This window comes from Merops nubicus, unplaced genomic scaffold, assembly GCF_000691845.1.
Source record: "Merops nubicus isolate BGI_N331 unplaced genomic scaffold, ASM69184v1 scaffold10145, whole genome shotgun sequence".
In the NCBI taxonomy this organism is placed as follows: domain Eukaryota; kingdom Metazoa; phylum Chordata; class Aves; order Coraciiformes; family Meropidae; genus Merops; species Merops nubicus.
Genome location: NW_008610255.1, coordinates 41,635 through 56,256, shown reverse-complemented (window position 1 = coordinate 56,256; position 14,622 = coordinate 41,635). Strand labels below are relative to the sequence as shown.

General features: G+C 46.4%; 1 protein-coding gene across 1 annotated transcript in view; it reads right to left on the bottom strand.

The window, feature by feature from the left end:
* Positions 1-218: 218 nt before the first annotated feature.
* Positions 219-14,622, bottom strand: part of KSR1 (kinase suppressor of ras 1) — a 15,819-nt gene continuing 1,415 nt past the window's right edge. Inside the window, exons 2-16 of the mRNA XM_008940850.1 lie at positions 13,444-13,906; positions 12,203-12,207; positions 10,308-10,368; positions 9,201-9,284; positions 8,572-8,633; positions 8,361-8,467; positions 7,875-8,043; positions 6,559-6,600; positions 5,035-5,069; positions 3,634-4,013; positions 2,604-2,700; positions 1,699-1,832; positions 1,134-1,265; positions 708-843; positions 219-356 (exon numbers count right to left, since the gene is read on the bottom strand). Of these exons, the coding sequence (XP_008939098.1) occupies positions 219-356; positions 708-843; positions 1,134-1,265; positions 1,699-1,832; positions 2,604-2,700; positions 3,634-4,013; positions 5,035-5,069; positions 6,559-6,600; positions 7,875-8,043; positions 8,361-8,467; positions 8,572-8,633; positions 9,201-9,284; positions 10,308-10,368; positions 12,203-12,207; positions 13,444-13,906 (2,045 nt within the window). The remainder of the gene's footprint in view (positions 357-707; positions 844-1,133; positions 1,266-1,698; positions 1,833-2,603; positions 2,701-3,633; positions 4,014-5,034; positions 5,070-6,558; positions 6,601-7,874; positions 8,044-8,360; positions 8,468-8,571; positions 8,634-9,200; positions 9,285-10,307; positions 10,369-12,202; positions 12,208-13,443; positions 13,907-14,622) is intronic.

Genomic DNA, 14,622 nt, shown 5'->3' with positions numbered 1-14,622 from the left:
TCATCTCCTGGAGGGAGGTGGATCTCTTAAAGCAGGAAGCTGACTGTCTGAAGCACACAAGCTTAATTGCATCATTTCCTAGCACCCAGAAAAGCAGAACAGCACGTGGTTACTGTCCCATCAGAGGCTGGACAGCCGCCAGGGAGGCAAAATAAAGCACAGAAGCAATCAGTTAGCACATTCTAAGTGACATAAATGTTCTTAACAGGAGCAAATACTCACTCAGCAGACTTCCAGAAATGCCCTGGGTGCGAGAGCCGACGATTCAGTTTTGGCAGTTTTTCAAGCATATCCATGAGGACAGTGAAGCTGGGTCTCTCACCGAGATCAAATGACCAGCACGCTGAGAGAATTTCCTGCAAAGGGTGTTTGTGGCTCATTATCTCCACTTAGCTCACAGGTCAGCTGTGCAGACCAAGTGACAGACAGCACGCTGCCCGAGCCCAGCCAGGGATCCTGTTTAACAGAGGTCTTGGGCACTCCTGCAGCCCAGCAGCATCCTGTGCACCCCTGGATGTCCACTCCCCTGCGACAGCTATGGGCACAGCCTCGAGTCCCTGAGCTGGTGCCCCATGCTGATCTGTTCTCTCTCCTGCTCTTTATCTTTAGAGTTGTAATATGAGTAAAAGAAATCCCTTTCTTTAAGCAGCTTCCTCTTTTCCTGATAAATAGCTATATGGAAGATTTCCTACAACTGAGGTACTTACGTTGACCTCCTTCCCCAAACTAACAGTTGCAAGGACTTGTTTCACTCCTTCGCCACTTCCAATCTGCCAGATGAGTGCCTCTGCAGGCTGGTTCTTGAAAGGCCATTCTCTTGCTTGGAGCTCATACCACACAGTCCTGCCAACATCAACAGACAAACTGAGCCTTTACGTGCTCTTAAGAGAAAGATGCAAACCCTGACACTGTTCCAATCCCTTCAGATAAGCTCTGGAAGGTCTGTGAGGCTGTGCAGCAAATCCCTCCCAGCCCACGCACCTCCTGCCCCCGATTTTTGCAGTGGGTGAGAAAAATGCATCCCAGCTAGAATCCTGAGTCTGTGAGGAGGGGTCACTGACCCACAAAGCTCAGGTCTGTAACAAATCTCAATTATCAAGCTCCTGTGATACTCTCAGGTGTTCCTCTCTTACCCAAAGGCATAGATATCTGCAGCTTTGGAGAAAGGCAGCTTGTCTTCATCTTTCCCAGGGGCCATCTCACGAACAATCTCAGGGGCCAGGTAGCATAACCAGTCATGAGGCAGCTTCAGTTCATTCTCCCTCCTGAGTTCAAAAGAAAGAGGCAGTACTGAAACACGACTGCTTCAACCAAGAAGCAGCCTGTGGACCACATCTGGGCTTCCCCTAATGCCTTGACTTTATTTAGTCAAATGTTTAGCTGATATTTCCTTTATCATTTTCTCGACATATTAAAACATATGCATGTGTTTAGCCTGACTCCCCAGCTCATTCTTGGACTTAAAGTTTAGTTTCTTCTGTGTTCTGAGCCTTAGTCCATACATAACTTCCTAACAATGTGCTACAGGAACTGTAGAAAGAATTCTGCTTAAAAAAAAAAGAAACCAAAGAAATAGTGCATATTCCAAAACTGTGTGTGTACTAAAGCAACATTCCTCACCTGTGCTGTGTAATGCACCAAAACATTCCCCTACTTGGTCATCCTATAAGTGGATCAAACACTGAAACCTCCACTTACCTTCCTTCCTGAACCACACCCGAAATTCCAAATAATCCAAAGTCAGTGATCACAACTTTCCCATTGTCATAGAAAACATTCTTGGATTTCAGGTCCTTATGTACAATCCCCTTTGCGTGAAGATACCCCATGCCCTGGGAAACACATGCAGAGATGTACATGGGATTTTTTTGTTACTTACAAACCTCTAACTCTGGGCATGCTTTGCTTTCCCATAGGGCTTTGCTCTCGTTATCCAGCATAAATGATTAACTGTAAGTGGGGACACAGCAGCTGTGGGGCTTCTGCAGGAAGGGCACAAGGGGAGTCTGCAGGGAGCAGACCTTAGTTCACTGCTCAGCCTTGGAGCTGCTCTTCACCCTCTGCACAGGGGATACTCTTAGTTGAAGCATTATGTGGCTGTGGAACTCTCAATTCTGAAGAAGTCTGTGTCAGAACAATGAACAACTGACACAAGTTTGCTTGCTAAGTTCACAGGATATTTCTGCCAGAAAACAGCAGTTCTAGAAAAGCTTCTTCAGTTGAGACGTATTGAAAGCAAGCACAGAAACAGTGTGCAAACCTGGCAGAAAGTGGGGTCTACTCAGCAAGCATTCACTTAGCTGCAGGTAGTACTGAAGAGGCAGGAGGGGGAGGACACCTGCCCTGCACACCTTCCTTCCTTGTGCCCTTTATCTGAATTCTCCCTCCCCAGCCCCTCCCTGACAAGCGAGAGGTCTCCAGGTCTCCTTACAGCCCCCTAGCTTACTGCCCACCAAATGAGCACTGTTCCAGCCAGCTCTGAGGATCTCCTGCTGCAGCCCCCCCGTTGGGCCACTGACACTTAGGGAGCCTCTGCAGCCCCTGAGCTCCTGCTGAGGCACTGCCCAGGACCTGGGTGTCTCGTTAGCTCCACGCGCCCTTACCTTAATGATCTCCTGTGCTATCTGCCTGGTCTTGTTAATATCCAGGGATATCTTGGGGTCCCTTACAAAGGAGTGAAGCGTTCTTCCTTTGCAGAAGCTACAGAAAAGAGGAACAACAGTCCTTATAAAAGTCTTTCAAATATTGGAGGGAAATTGAAATGTAAAAGTGGATGTTCATTTGGTTTTCTTATCATGTTGGCAGAACCCTGGCCCTCTCCCACAGCTGAGAAGTGCCACTTCGTAGAACTTTAAGGACCCAACTGATTTACATTTGTGTGGGTGTGCACAAGCACAGGGGATTTATTGTTACAGCGTGCTCATGGGCACACAACAAATACTTCTGTGTTTCTTCAGAGCCCCCATTGTTGCTGCACTGCTCCGACATCTGAAGTCAGATTTTCAAATTCTGAGAACCAGCTTCTGCTGCTGGTGCTACTGGTCGTTTGAGCAGGAAACTCCTCTTGGAACTGGCAATTAGAAATGCCCAAGCACCTCCTTGCCAGGCTGTGATAACGGCACGTCCTTGCCCTTACTTACATTCAGCCTGCATATGAACATCCCAAAAAGCTCCTGCTTAGGCCTAAGTGATCCTCGTCTCAATTAAAGACTGAAAACAGAAGAGAGGAGTTAACAGTAACGTTTTTGCCTAGTCAGCAAGTGTCCCTAAGAGGAATAAAAAGGAAGAGAGAACTGTTACATGATCAGCCTCACACATGGGTTTATTGTCACTTTGCTGAACTGGAACCATCTGGAAGTAGATGGCAGAGGAACAGCCTGTTCCAGAATTTTTTTTTTCCTCCTGCTTTTTGAATTTTATTATTTAAGAATTCAAAAATAAAACTAAAACTGCCAAAAAATAATTCATGTTCCCTAAAAGGAGAAAACCCTAGTACCCCAAACCCCCAGCTACACAGACTGCATTTATGCCTGCCTCCTCCTGACTGCAGTGAGAGGTTTATTTTTGTATGTATAAAATAAATATTATCTATTTATATAATATGAATATATTAAAAAATACCACTGTCCTCACCTGGTAATGATTGCTAAATGAGGAGGGTTCATGCATGCTCCCATGAAAAGTACCACGTTCTCATGCCGGGTCTGCCTGTAGTTCATCACCTCCTTTTTAAAGAGCTTGAGGTGATCCTGATTGTTCCCGTCGATCTCCAGGAGCCTGATGGCCACCTCCCCGTGCCACTTTCCCTTGTAAACCTTCCCCCATCGTCCTTGGCCAATAGGGTCTCCCAGTTCAATCTGTTCAAAGGGAATGTCCCACTCCTGCAGGTAGACGCTGGTCTGGCTGGGCTTGCGGTAAATCATCCCTTGCAAGTGCGGCCGCCTGTTGGGCAAATCCTCCACCTCATCCTCATCATCTTCAGGTTCTGATTTATTAGTCTCTGGTTCTTCCAGCTGTTCACAAAAAGAGAAGGGAAACATGGTGAGGGTCCCACCTGAGGGGCAGATGCGGCAAAGGCTGCTCTGAGAGAACTCCAGGGGCTCGGCTCTTTGTGTATGACTGCAGCTCTAGAAATACTCCTCACAGGGCAGAGTCATCTCGGAAGGCTACAAAAACCCAAACACCTTCCGTGTGTCAGTTCATGCAGGGGAAGACAAGAAAGGCTTTACCCCATAGAGAGGAGAATTTGTAAAACCAGCACTAACTACTGGCACTCAGCATCACTCAGGGTTTGGTCTTCAGTGTGAGGCAAAAGGCTACAGGGCATTCTAAAAGGAAAGGTCAAGAACCCCTTTGTTCTTCCAATAAATGTAGGGGGTTTTGAGATTACTAAAATTCTCCTGTTAGAGAGAAGTGCTCCAAAATTCCACAGCCTTTTCCAAAATCCAGACATTTCTGAAGTCATCAATTCTGTCTCTGCAGATATACTCACCCCTACAGAAACCCAGCTCAGAGTTCACAGTACAAACTGAACATGTGCTTAGGCACCACCACAGTCACAGACTCCTGTGAGGAGGTGTGAAAGGCTCTCCTACACAGAACATAAGCCCGTGCTTACAGCCTTTGCTTTGCAGGATCTGCCAGGAGGTGATGACCACTGGCAGGTAGTACCTGCACGTGCATTCCGTGCAGATTTGAGGTCTGCAGAGCATTTAGACCTTGCAGCTCCAGCATCAGCCCTGCAGATCTTCTAACATAAAAACAGCTGTGCCAAACTGAGCAAGCCAGAAGTTTGAAAAATACCATTTTAGCCTGAGCAGAAGAAGTTAAGTCCTGTTACAAGTATTTCATTGTTTCAGCCTAGCTACAGAAACTGAGTTTTCAGCTGAGATCTCTGCAGTGCAGAGTCCAGTGGAGCTGAGGCCAGTCACAGCTAGTCTGGGCTCCCGATTCCCGAGCCACGGCTTCTGCACTTCCAACGTGGCATCTCTGGCTGTGCAAAAGGGCAAACCAGAAAACCTACCTCTGCCTCACACTCCACTCGCTCTGCGTCCGGCTGGGGGTCGGCACTGGCGAGAGAAGACAGGTTGACAGTGAGAGGGGGTCTCAGACCCAGGGGGGTGAAACCGCGGCGGCGGCGCCAGCCACGCGGGCGGGAAGAGACAGACAGAGCCCAGAGCCTGACTGCCTCAAGAGCAGGTCAGAAAAACTGCTCCACTTGCCAGAGAAGGACTTTCTAAGCTTACTTTAGCAAATGAGGGACAAGACTTCAACGTGATTTTCGATGAAAGTGGCAGGAATTGATTGGGCAGTGGCATGGCTGTGTCACCACCACAGCTTCCAGTCCTGGCCACTCCCGGCCCCGCCGCTGGAACCCAGTAACTGAGAGCTGGCAACACAGGCTAAAAACCTGCACACCCTAGAATGCAGATCCTTAGAAAGTTGTTTGCTTGCAGCTAAGTGTGCCACGCTCTTTTAACTGTAAAACTCTAACTTCTGTTTCATCAGACGTTTCTGATCTTGGGAATGCACACAAAACCATGGGCATGGAGTTCTTACTGTCCCACTTACAGAAAGTACCATATTCAGCTTTATAAAACTGGGAACACCAGTATCACCCTTGCTGACTAAAATCACCCTCAGAAATTATTCTCAGGTGGCAAGTTCAGTTTTGGTCCTAACAGGGTGCTTTCAGATGGATCTGATGATTACCAGGGAAACATCATGCAAATTAAAGAATTTAAACCGCTACTTACTTAGTGTCTGCAGCTGCCTCTGCAGGCTGGGCTGTATGTGCAGGGCTGGGAATTTCTGGGAAAGTAGAAATATTCATGATGCACATTTTACACTCTCTAAATTTCTTATAGATTGGAAGCTTTAACATTGCAATACTGGTTATTTGATTCTTATTCAGGAATTATAAAGTAATCTCAGCCACAGACAGTCTGACCTTCTATCCATGTACAACTCTGCTCCTCTTCCCTGCTGCACACATGCCTGTGTACCAACCAAGCCCAGTCTTCTTCCCATTCCCCCACTTATCTGTAATGCCCCCCAAGGGCAGTCCTGGTCTGTGAACTGCCCACACACCTTTCAGGTTGCCTGGGACAGTCAGAAATAGTTAAATCCTCACAGAACTAGAATGTCTGAATTTAGTGCAATGCGTAACACTGGTCACCTCGTCTGCCCCGTGTCACCAGTACACAGGAAATTCAGCTTGGGTTGCAAATCCTTCCATATTTCAGAATAAATACTCTGTAGCTGGCATCCTACATCATCAATTCTCACTTTGGAAACAAGCAAGCTGTTTCTAAGGGTTTATGACCAGTTGACTGAGAAAAGTTTTTCTATGCAAATCCAACCTAGTACGTAAATGGCATCACTATCTCATATTAGGAGAGAGAGGCCTGAATTATATTCTAAGAGAAAGTTTGAATTGTTTTAGATGCCTTTTTTTTTAAAGCAGTATTATTGTTCTTAGGCAGCATGCAGAAGTTTACGAACAAGTCACTTTTTGGGAGCAGAAGCTGGTTAGTAGAATTAAAACCATCAACTCACCTGGGAAGATAAATTGTTGTCTATGCTGAATGTAGTAGGCAGCTTTTTAATTTTTTTTTTGTTTTTTCAAAGAACAGCAAAAATAATTACCAGGAGAAAAACAAACAAACAAACAAAACATGAAACAAAACACAAAACAGGTTAGAGGGGCATCAGTAAGTGCCCCATATGCATTTAATGAATTAGTCCCAGCTCACTGCTGGGAAACAGATTAGTAGATTATCAGCCTGCTTGAAGGAGTGAATTGCAGCACATGCATTTTTGGCAGACTGTGACAGCTGACACTTCTCAAGTGAAAGCTCTGTTACCAGTGAGCAAACAGCCTGGTGGGAAAACACACATTCAGACTTCAAGTGGCAGAAGCCAATTTAGGGAGCCCAGGGATGCTAAAAGGCAGGCCCATGTGAGGCTGCTGCTCCAATGCTCTCTCAGGTCTTCAGCTTTCCAGAGGTGCCCCCAGAGAAGCTGAAGCTCATGAGCCATCTGCAAGCATGTTTTTTTTATTTCAGTGAATTTGAGCAGAATGCCCTAACACCAAGTAGCTGCAGTAAAATCCTTGTACTAAACTGCTTCTGCTTCTTTTGAGTGGGCTAAAATAGCAACTTTCACTCACAGATCAGAAGCTTGATACAAAATTTTGAAGGCTAGAGGTAGCAGCTATTGAGCAGCACGTGACTTCATTTCCAGATCAAAGGAATTCAATTTATTCTCACTAGGTAAATCTTTGCCCTTGTCAGAGATTCTTGCCTCTATCAACTTTGGTACAGACTGCCCATTTGGGTTCTTAATCTGTAAAATATGTTGGGTAAATTCTTCCCCACCACATGTGTATGGCAGTGGTTTACAATGAGTGTTGTTGTTGGTTATCTTTGGGAAGGCACTGGTAAAGTCATTCATTCCAGTTCTCATTTTTATGTTTTGTCCTAGCAATTAACTTGTGATTTAAAGCCACTGGTGACCAAAGGGAGCAGGCAGCATGCATTTTACAATGCCATGAGAGAAGGGAGGAGAAAGAACAGTATTTTTTTTTAGTCCTTTTCAAAAAAGGAGAAACCAGAAAGATCAAATCATCTAAGAAAGTTGCCAACATTCCTCAATAATCTGTCTCCTGGAAAGGTATCTCACTGATACCACCTAAAAACTTGTAAGAACAGACCGTGTTCTTTTATCAGACAGCAAGATACACACTCACACCTTGCTTAAGACACAACCATGGATTCAGAAACCTGCATCTACCTATGATGTCTTGGGCAGCCTCTGCTGGCACAGAGGCCTTTCTGATCTTGGCAGAGCTCTCCTGGAAGAGGCAGGTTTACCTGGGAAGTTAAATCGTCCATCCCTCTGGCCCATGGGAGATGGGTTTGGGGGAGGTGTTGCACTGGGAGGGTTGGAAGACTGGAAAGGTGCTGGAGAAGATGGTGTGGATGAGGTTGTAGAAGAAGGATTACTGCTAGAGTCCAGGTGATTTATTGCTGGTGGATGCTCCTGCAAAGCAAGGAAAGTCACTGGTGAGGAAACAGTAAAAAGAAAGAAAGAATTCCCCTCAGTTTACTGAACAGCAGAGAAAGCAAATCTGCCAACCACAGCACAGCCTCGACCACAGCCTCCTTTTTCTAAGTGAGTTGGTAGCTGGAGCTGTGCACAGCCTGTGTTTTACAAGGAAAAAATGTCACATATCAAAGTCTCCTTGCCAAGTGAAAGCTCAAGGTGCCATTCTTGCTCCAACCAGCAAGATTCTGCTGCCACCTCTCCTTACTGTAGAGTGACTTACAGACACAAAACTCACTTCAGCCACCATGTACCTTTTTAGTTAGTGCTTTGGGAAGAGTTCCAAATTGTGGTTCTGTTGGTCTGTCTACTGGATTATTGATATCAGAAGGGACAGACTCTGTTCTTCTTATTTTTGTTACTAAAAAAAAGGTTGGAGAAGGGAGGAAAAAAGCTTTAATCAGTCTTTTTATTCTTTGATACCATCAGTTGCATTGAAATGACAAGAATTTGTAGATTACTTACTGGGAACTAATGATATTCTACAAGCAGGTGCCTCTTTAGTACATTTGTTGTGACATTTTAATCTGAAAGAGAAACATTACACGTTAAATAGCAACTTGTTCTCTCCCAAAAAGAGGAGCCTACCCTTAATTTGTAATTCTTATGCTAATCTCAGAGGGAGCTCTGGAATGCTCCGGGCCCCAGAGCAGCAGGCATTCACATGAAGAATCCCATTACCCCTGTCATTAGGCTAATGAAACCCATATACATATCTTAGCATCTGATTTATTTTTAATATAGTTACCTTCACTGGCTCTCATCCAGTGACAGTGAAGCACTAAAATCCCAGTGCTCTGGACTAACAACCCAGACAGAAGAAAAACTAAAATCCTTGCTGTTATTTAGGTATCCAGCTCCCACTACAAGGTGCCTGTGATCAGGTAGGAAGCCTGTGGCAGGGAAATATATTTAGTTCATCCATGTGTCAGGCTGCCAGCCTAAAGTGTAAGTTATGCCAAAGCATCTCTTTGCCAGTTCAGAAGCTGACTGAAAACATGGTGCTGCTGCTAAGAGTGCATCACATCACGAGATAGGTGTTACTGGCAAACCTTAATGAATCAAAGTTCTGAAAAACATCATCCTGTGCTCACCTGCAGTACTTACACTTCACCCCGAACATCATGCTCTTCTGACAGACTTGGCAAATCTGAGATAACCAAGACTTTGTAGAGAACCTAAGTAGAGATTGGGGGAAAACTGATGTTAACTAGTGTCTAAAGGAAAAGTAACATTTGTGGGTAGTGACAGACAGGCTGCACTTCTTTAGTTCTTTCTGAAAAGGGCAAACAGTGTTGTGGAGAAGACTTCTCACTTTTCTGATCAAAAGCAACTGAAAGAAGGCTGGCACCTGCTCCACTGGCCTCTTGATAGCTCCACACTCTTGGAAGAGGGCTGAGAAGTGCTCAGAGGTGTCTCTGACAAGGAGGCAGGGTGTGCATGAACACACAGCTCTAGAAGGTCCTCAAAGCTGCAGCTCAGCAATTACAGATCTGAAGCCTCATGCAGCCAAAGATACCCAAGTGACAGAGCATCACCTCTTTTCATAAAAACCAACCTGGAATTTGGCTTCACCTCCTGAAAGAAGCAAGGTCTCTGAAAGGGAGCTGCCAGCACACAGTCCAGGGGCAGGTCAGCTGCTGGTGCCCCTGCTCAGGGCAGCAGGACACGTCACGTGGTGCCAGGTTACACCCACCTGAACATCCCTGTGGGACTGTGGCCCAAGCAGTGGTGGGTGAGTGGTGGTGGGAGGGTGCCCCTTCTACCAGAACATTGAATGGAGGCGTTTGGTTGGCATTAGACCTGGCTGATCCCCTTTTGGTTTGGATTTGGGAAGGGGGGATGCAGGAAGCTACAGGGGAGGAAAAGGGCAATATATGCTCTTTGCCCCCAGGGAGGAAGGAGCAGCCCCCTGGTTCTGCAGCAGTGGAAGTGTTTCAGGGAGGCACTGGTGCTGCCAGCCCAGCCCCACCGCTGCGCTGGTCGTGACGCAGTCACCAGTTATTGCCTCTCTAAAAAGGATTTCAAGTGCATATATTAAAAAGAAACTAAGCTGAAATACATAGTGAAGGCTGAACGTGGCAACCTGACCCAGCTTCAACTATCTCAGAGTCAGGAGTGCTACAAACACACTAAAGAGGACACTCTGCTGGTCTGAGCCCTCTCTGTGTCCTCGGTGGCTCCCAGGGCGTGTCACCTACCTGTGTGTGACAGCTAAGCCAAAGTCTCTTCGTACCGTCTGAGGGGATCCTTGGGAGAGCTCTGATGGAGAACAAGAGGATGTTTTAGGGCAGCATTACTCACAGGGATGCTTACCAGACTAGACAGAAACAAAGGGACAGCTGTCATGGACTAGTGGCCATGGCACTGTCTGTAGCTGAGATTGGTTTGCCTTCTGCTGTAAAGCTACTAGGAGATACCACTCCTTGATTTGTTTCCACATGGAAGATAAGATTTGGTGGTGGAAACATAATTCATCTTTCTTTTTGTTAAATGGTTATGTTTTACATCTCAGGATTTGAGAAGTCCACCTGATTAGGTCCCAATCCCAATCAGTGTAACACAAACACCATCACCCCATTTCCATACAGTGTCAGTAGACTTCAGAATATTCTCTCACACTGCAGATTATTATCTTCACTTTATGGACAGGGACAGTGTGACCCAGAAGAATAAAAACATTTATATGAGATCACTTAGCTAGCTGTAAGTGCAGAAAGGGAGACCTGGACTCCAGAATGCCAGCCCAGCACTCTGGTGGTTATACCACATAACTTCCTAAAAACTCAAGTACTAAGGCTCTGGGATATTTCCTGAATGAGCTCTAGAGCCATGCTGCAAACCTGTGGAAAACTCAAATTTGCAAGCTTCAACCCAGCTTTGAGGCAGGACACTGCCAATGCTTACAAAAAGCCACTCTCTCTATTTGACCCTAGATGGCACCACATTCTTTTTTATCATTATTCCAATGAACTTTTAAAGGCATTTGTGGTCTCCAGCATCTCAGAATAGGTTGGAATGACTACTTGCTTTTCCAAGGAGTATTGCTGATCTAGTGTGGCCAGCCAAACACACAGTCATCTGAATTAATCATAATACAACAGTTAAGATGGAGAAATCCTTACTGATGAGTCCTAATAAGTATAAAAATGTTTGGAACTGAATGGGATTTAAAAGAGCCAACAGTATAGGTTTTAAAACAGACAATATGGCTAGATGCATGGAAGCACCAACATTCTTTATTTGTTTGAACTTATTCTAAATGCTCGTTTTATTTATTGCATAACTCCTACCACTCTCCCCAGAGAGATGGTCAGATTTCTGCTTGCATTTTCATTTTACAATTTTCTTTCTATGCTTTTTAATTTCTGAAAGTAATTCCTGGGATTTTTGCTTTAAAGGGCATTAGATAAACACATGGTGCTATAATGTCCCTTTGTAAGTGCCCTTACAAAAAGGTGAGACACTTTCCAAGAGGCCCATATCTCTCTGCATGAGCTTCCAAGGTCTGAGGCTGTGTCTGAGAGGGATGCACAGAGTCACATCAGGACAGCTGAAACACTAAATGGCACTGGTAGGTTACTGGGTTAAAACACAAGTCCTGTAAGCCATTAAACCCCCGAGTACTGCTCAGCAGCAGCAGAAGAAATTCCACATTTAAGCACGTGCTGAAGCTTTTCTCAAAGGTTGCATGCAACTGTCTAATTTCATTACAGAAATACTTGGCAATTAATATCTAAAGATACTAAACGGTTATATATTAAATTATTTCTAGTACCAAGAGGTATCAATGACAGCTGTCTGAAGTCACAGACAAGCAATTACACCCAGAGCCCTTGATTTAACCCTTTAAACATCAGTATTCCTTCTCCTTGCTTTTGCCATCTGAAGAAATACCAGATACTAAAAAGATGATGTAAACATCCTGCAGTTCTCCAGTATGCCAAGCTCCTGTTAAAGTTAACAGAAACTCTGGGCTAGAAGGGCCTATTGAGGACCTCCAGAGGTTGCAGAGGGATGATCTGCAGATGGCTGACAAGGACAGGTTCTTCTCTCTCAGCAACGAAACGGAGACAGCCCTGTAAAAATCTCTTACCGAACCTAGAGAGAAAAAAAACAGATTTGTTTTAGACATTCCTGTTCATGTGACAGGATACACACTTTGCTAGAGCAGAAACTCTTTCCTGAAGCGTTTGATGTCAGGTTTACAAACATCCCTGGTTTTGCACAGGCTCCTGAACGCTGCATAGCCAGCATTTTCCTGCCTGCAAAGGGCAGTCTGCTGGGCAGAGCTCCAGCCCCAGCCCGCGAGCGGCGGGTACGAGAGTGCTCCTGGATTTTGGCTGGCAGGGGAGAAGTGTGACTGGGGCTGAGCAGCTCAGTCAGCTGCCAGGCTCCAGGGAAGTGCCTGAACCAACACAATTCCTGTCCCACTTAATCGGCAGGACCTGGATCACAGCAGGACCAGGTCCTTACCACTGAATTTCAGAACAGAGCCGTGCCCTGGCCACAGACGTGAGCACAGTACTGCAGCATGAAAAGCACAGTCCTTTGCTGTTAATACTCACACCCAAAATCTCACCTCCATTCTGAGCTGAGCTACTTTCCCTTACATAAAAGTGCAGTTCTGGCAAAAAGGTCCTGAGTAGAACATGCTCTTTGAATTCTTCCAGATGGTCGAAGAGTTAGGATAAGTTGTAATGACCCAGTGCCTGCTACAGAATTTGGATGGTGACCTAAGACTCTGTGATGTTTAGGGGTAGCCAGAGTCCTTGGAAGGCACATTTCTTTCCTAGTTTCAACTACTGTTGAAATGTTAGATTAAAATCTTCCATCCTGCCTACACAAAAAAAGGATCTCTCAAAGACTGGGTCAGTCCAACTTAAGTGTAGTCTAAGACCATTTCTCTTGCTATGGAGCTTTAGTTGTCTATACAGTAATAAATGTGTTCTAAAGCTCACACCAGCAGCTAAATACATCTTAAGATAAAAACACTGAAGCGCACCAGCCACCTAAACTGTGAGGAAGATTTAAGGAGAGAAAAGAATTGTAGTACATGGAACTGGCAGATAGATGCTTGAGAAATATTGGATGAAGCCCTTTAATAGCAGCAGCCATCCCAACCTCTCCGGCAGGTGCCATTCCAGATAGATTCAAATAAATTTCCAGTAAAGTACACTATTCACAAGCAGGGTTTGTGGTTATCTTGGAGTACCCCACTGCTACAGATTCTCAGACCACCATGAAACCATGCCAAGGCAACTGGGGCCTGCTCTTACAAGTCAGAGCTGGAGCACTGCGTGCCCTTCGGTGTGAACACAGCCCACCAGTGCTTACTTTATAGGAGGAACTTCATCTATCCTGTTTCCCAACTGTGATTCGTGGGACTTGCTCCTCGTGAGGGTTGGAAAGTTAGGTAGCAGCTGAAAAACCTTCCGGCAAGGGGGAGGAGGAGTCCGTGGGGGCTTCAGCTTGTGCCGCCGCTTGGCCTGAGGGGTGCTGGGCGGGGTGACGGCCACGCTGTGAGGAGTCCTTGGCGTTAACCTTCCACTGTGTGCGGGGAACACAAAAGGGTCCAGGAGGTTTTCTGCATAGATAGAAGGTCCGTGGCTGGAGGCGAGGGGCTCCGAAGCTGGGGCTGTAGACAGGGAGGCAGCCCGTGGCTGCTGGCTGCTGCCCCGGGGCGGGTGCAGGGCTGCGGGGGCCCAGGCGGGGCAGGGGCAGTCGCTGGTGCCTGGAGAGCTGTTCTCCCGCCGTGCCTCGGGGAGGTTCACCAGCACGTCCTCTCTGAACTCCCCACCTGTTCACCAAACAGAACAGTGTCAGGGGTGTGACGGGCGTCCTGGTCTCTCCTACTTTCTCCTCTTTTACACTTTAAAGTGAGAACGGCAGTTTCTACCCTTCTTTCCTCTCTGTAGCTATGCACCCCAGTCAGGTCCCATGCTCTAAGATGGGCTGAGTTTTAAAATTGAAGGATGTGGGATATACACATCACGACGTAAAACAGGCACCCACATCCCACTGCAGACCTGTGCAGGTTTGGTGCCAGTCTGTTTTGATAAGTCTGCACACCCAGCCTGGCATCTGGTCTGCTTTTAGACTGGCCTTTGGTAAAAAAGAGGGAGCTCATTCCTGTTGGGCAAGAGAAATGCTAAATACCACCTAAACTAAGACAGGCCATTAGATTGGAAATCAGGAGAATCTAGGAGCTCCTGATACTCCTCCGGCCACTCTTCTCTCTCTCTGGCAAGTCAGCAGTGCCTAGACCACTGGTGCCCCACCCCTGGAGTACCAGGGCCCTGCTGCTCAGTTAGAGGCAGCCGCAGCAGCACTCAGCACAGAGCTGCTGTTTGTTCAGGCTGTGTCAGCCAGAGCTGCACCAGGGACAGACCCACCACATCCTGCTGGATCCCTGCTGCAGCCCAGCTCTGCCTCCTGCAGCACCTACCACTGCAGCTCAGGATGGCCCAGCACAGCCTGCAGGGCAGTTCTGGCTATAGATGGGGAAAAAAGTAC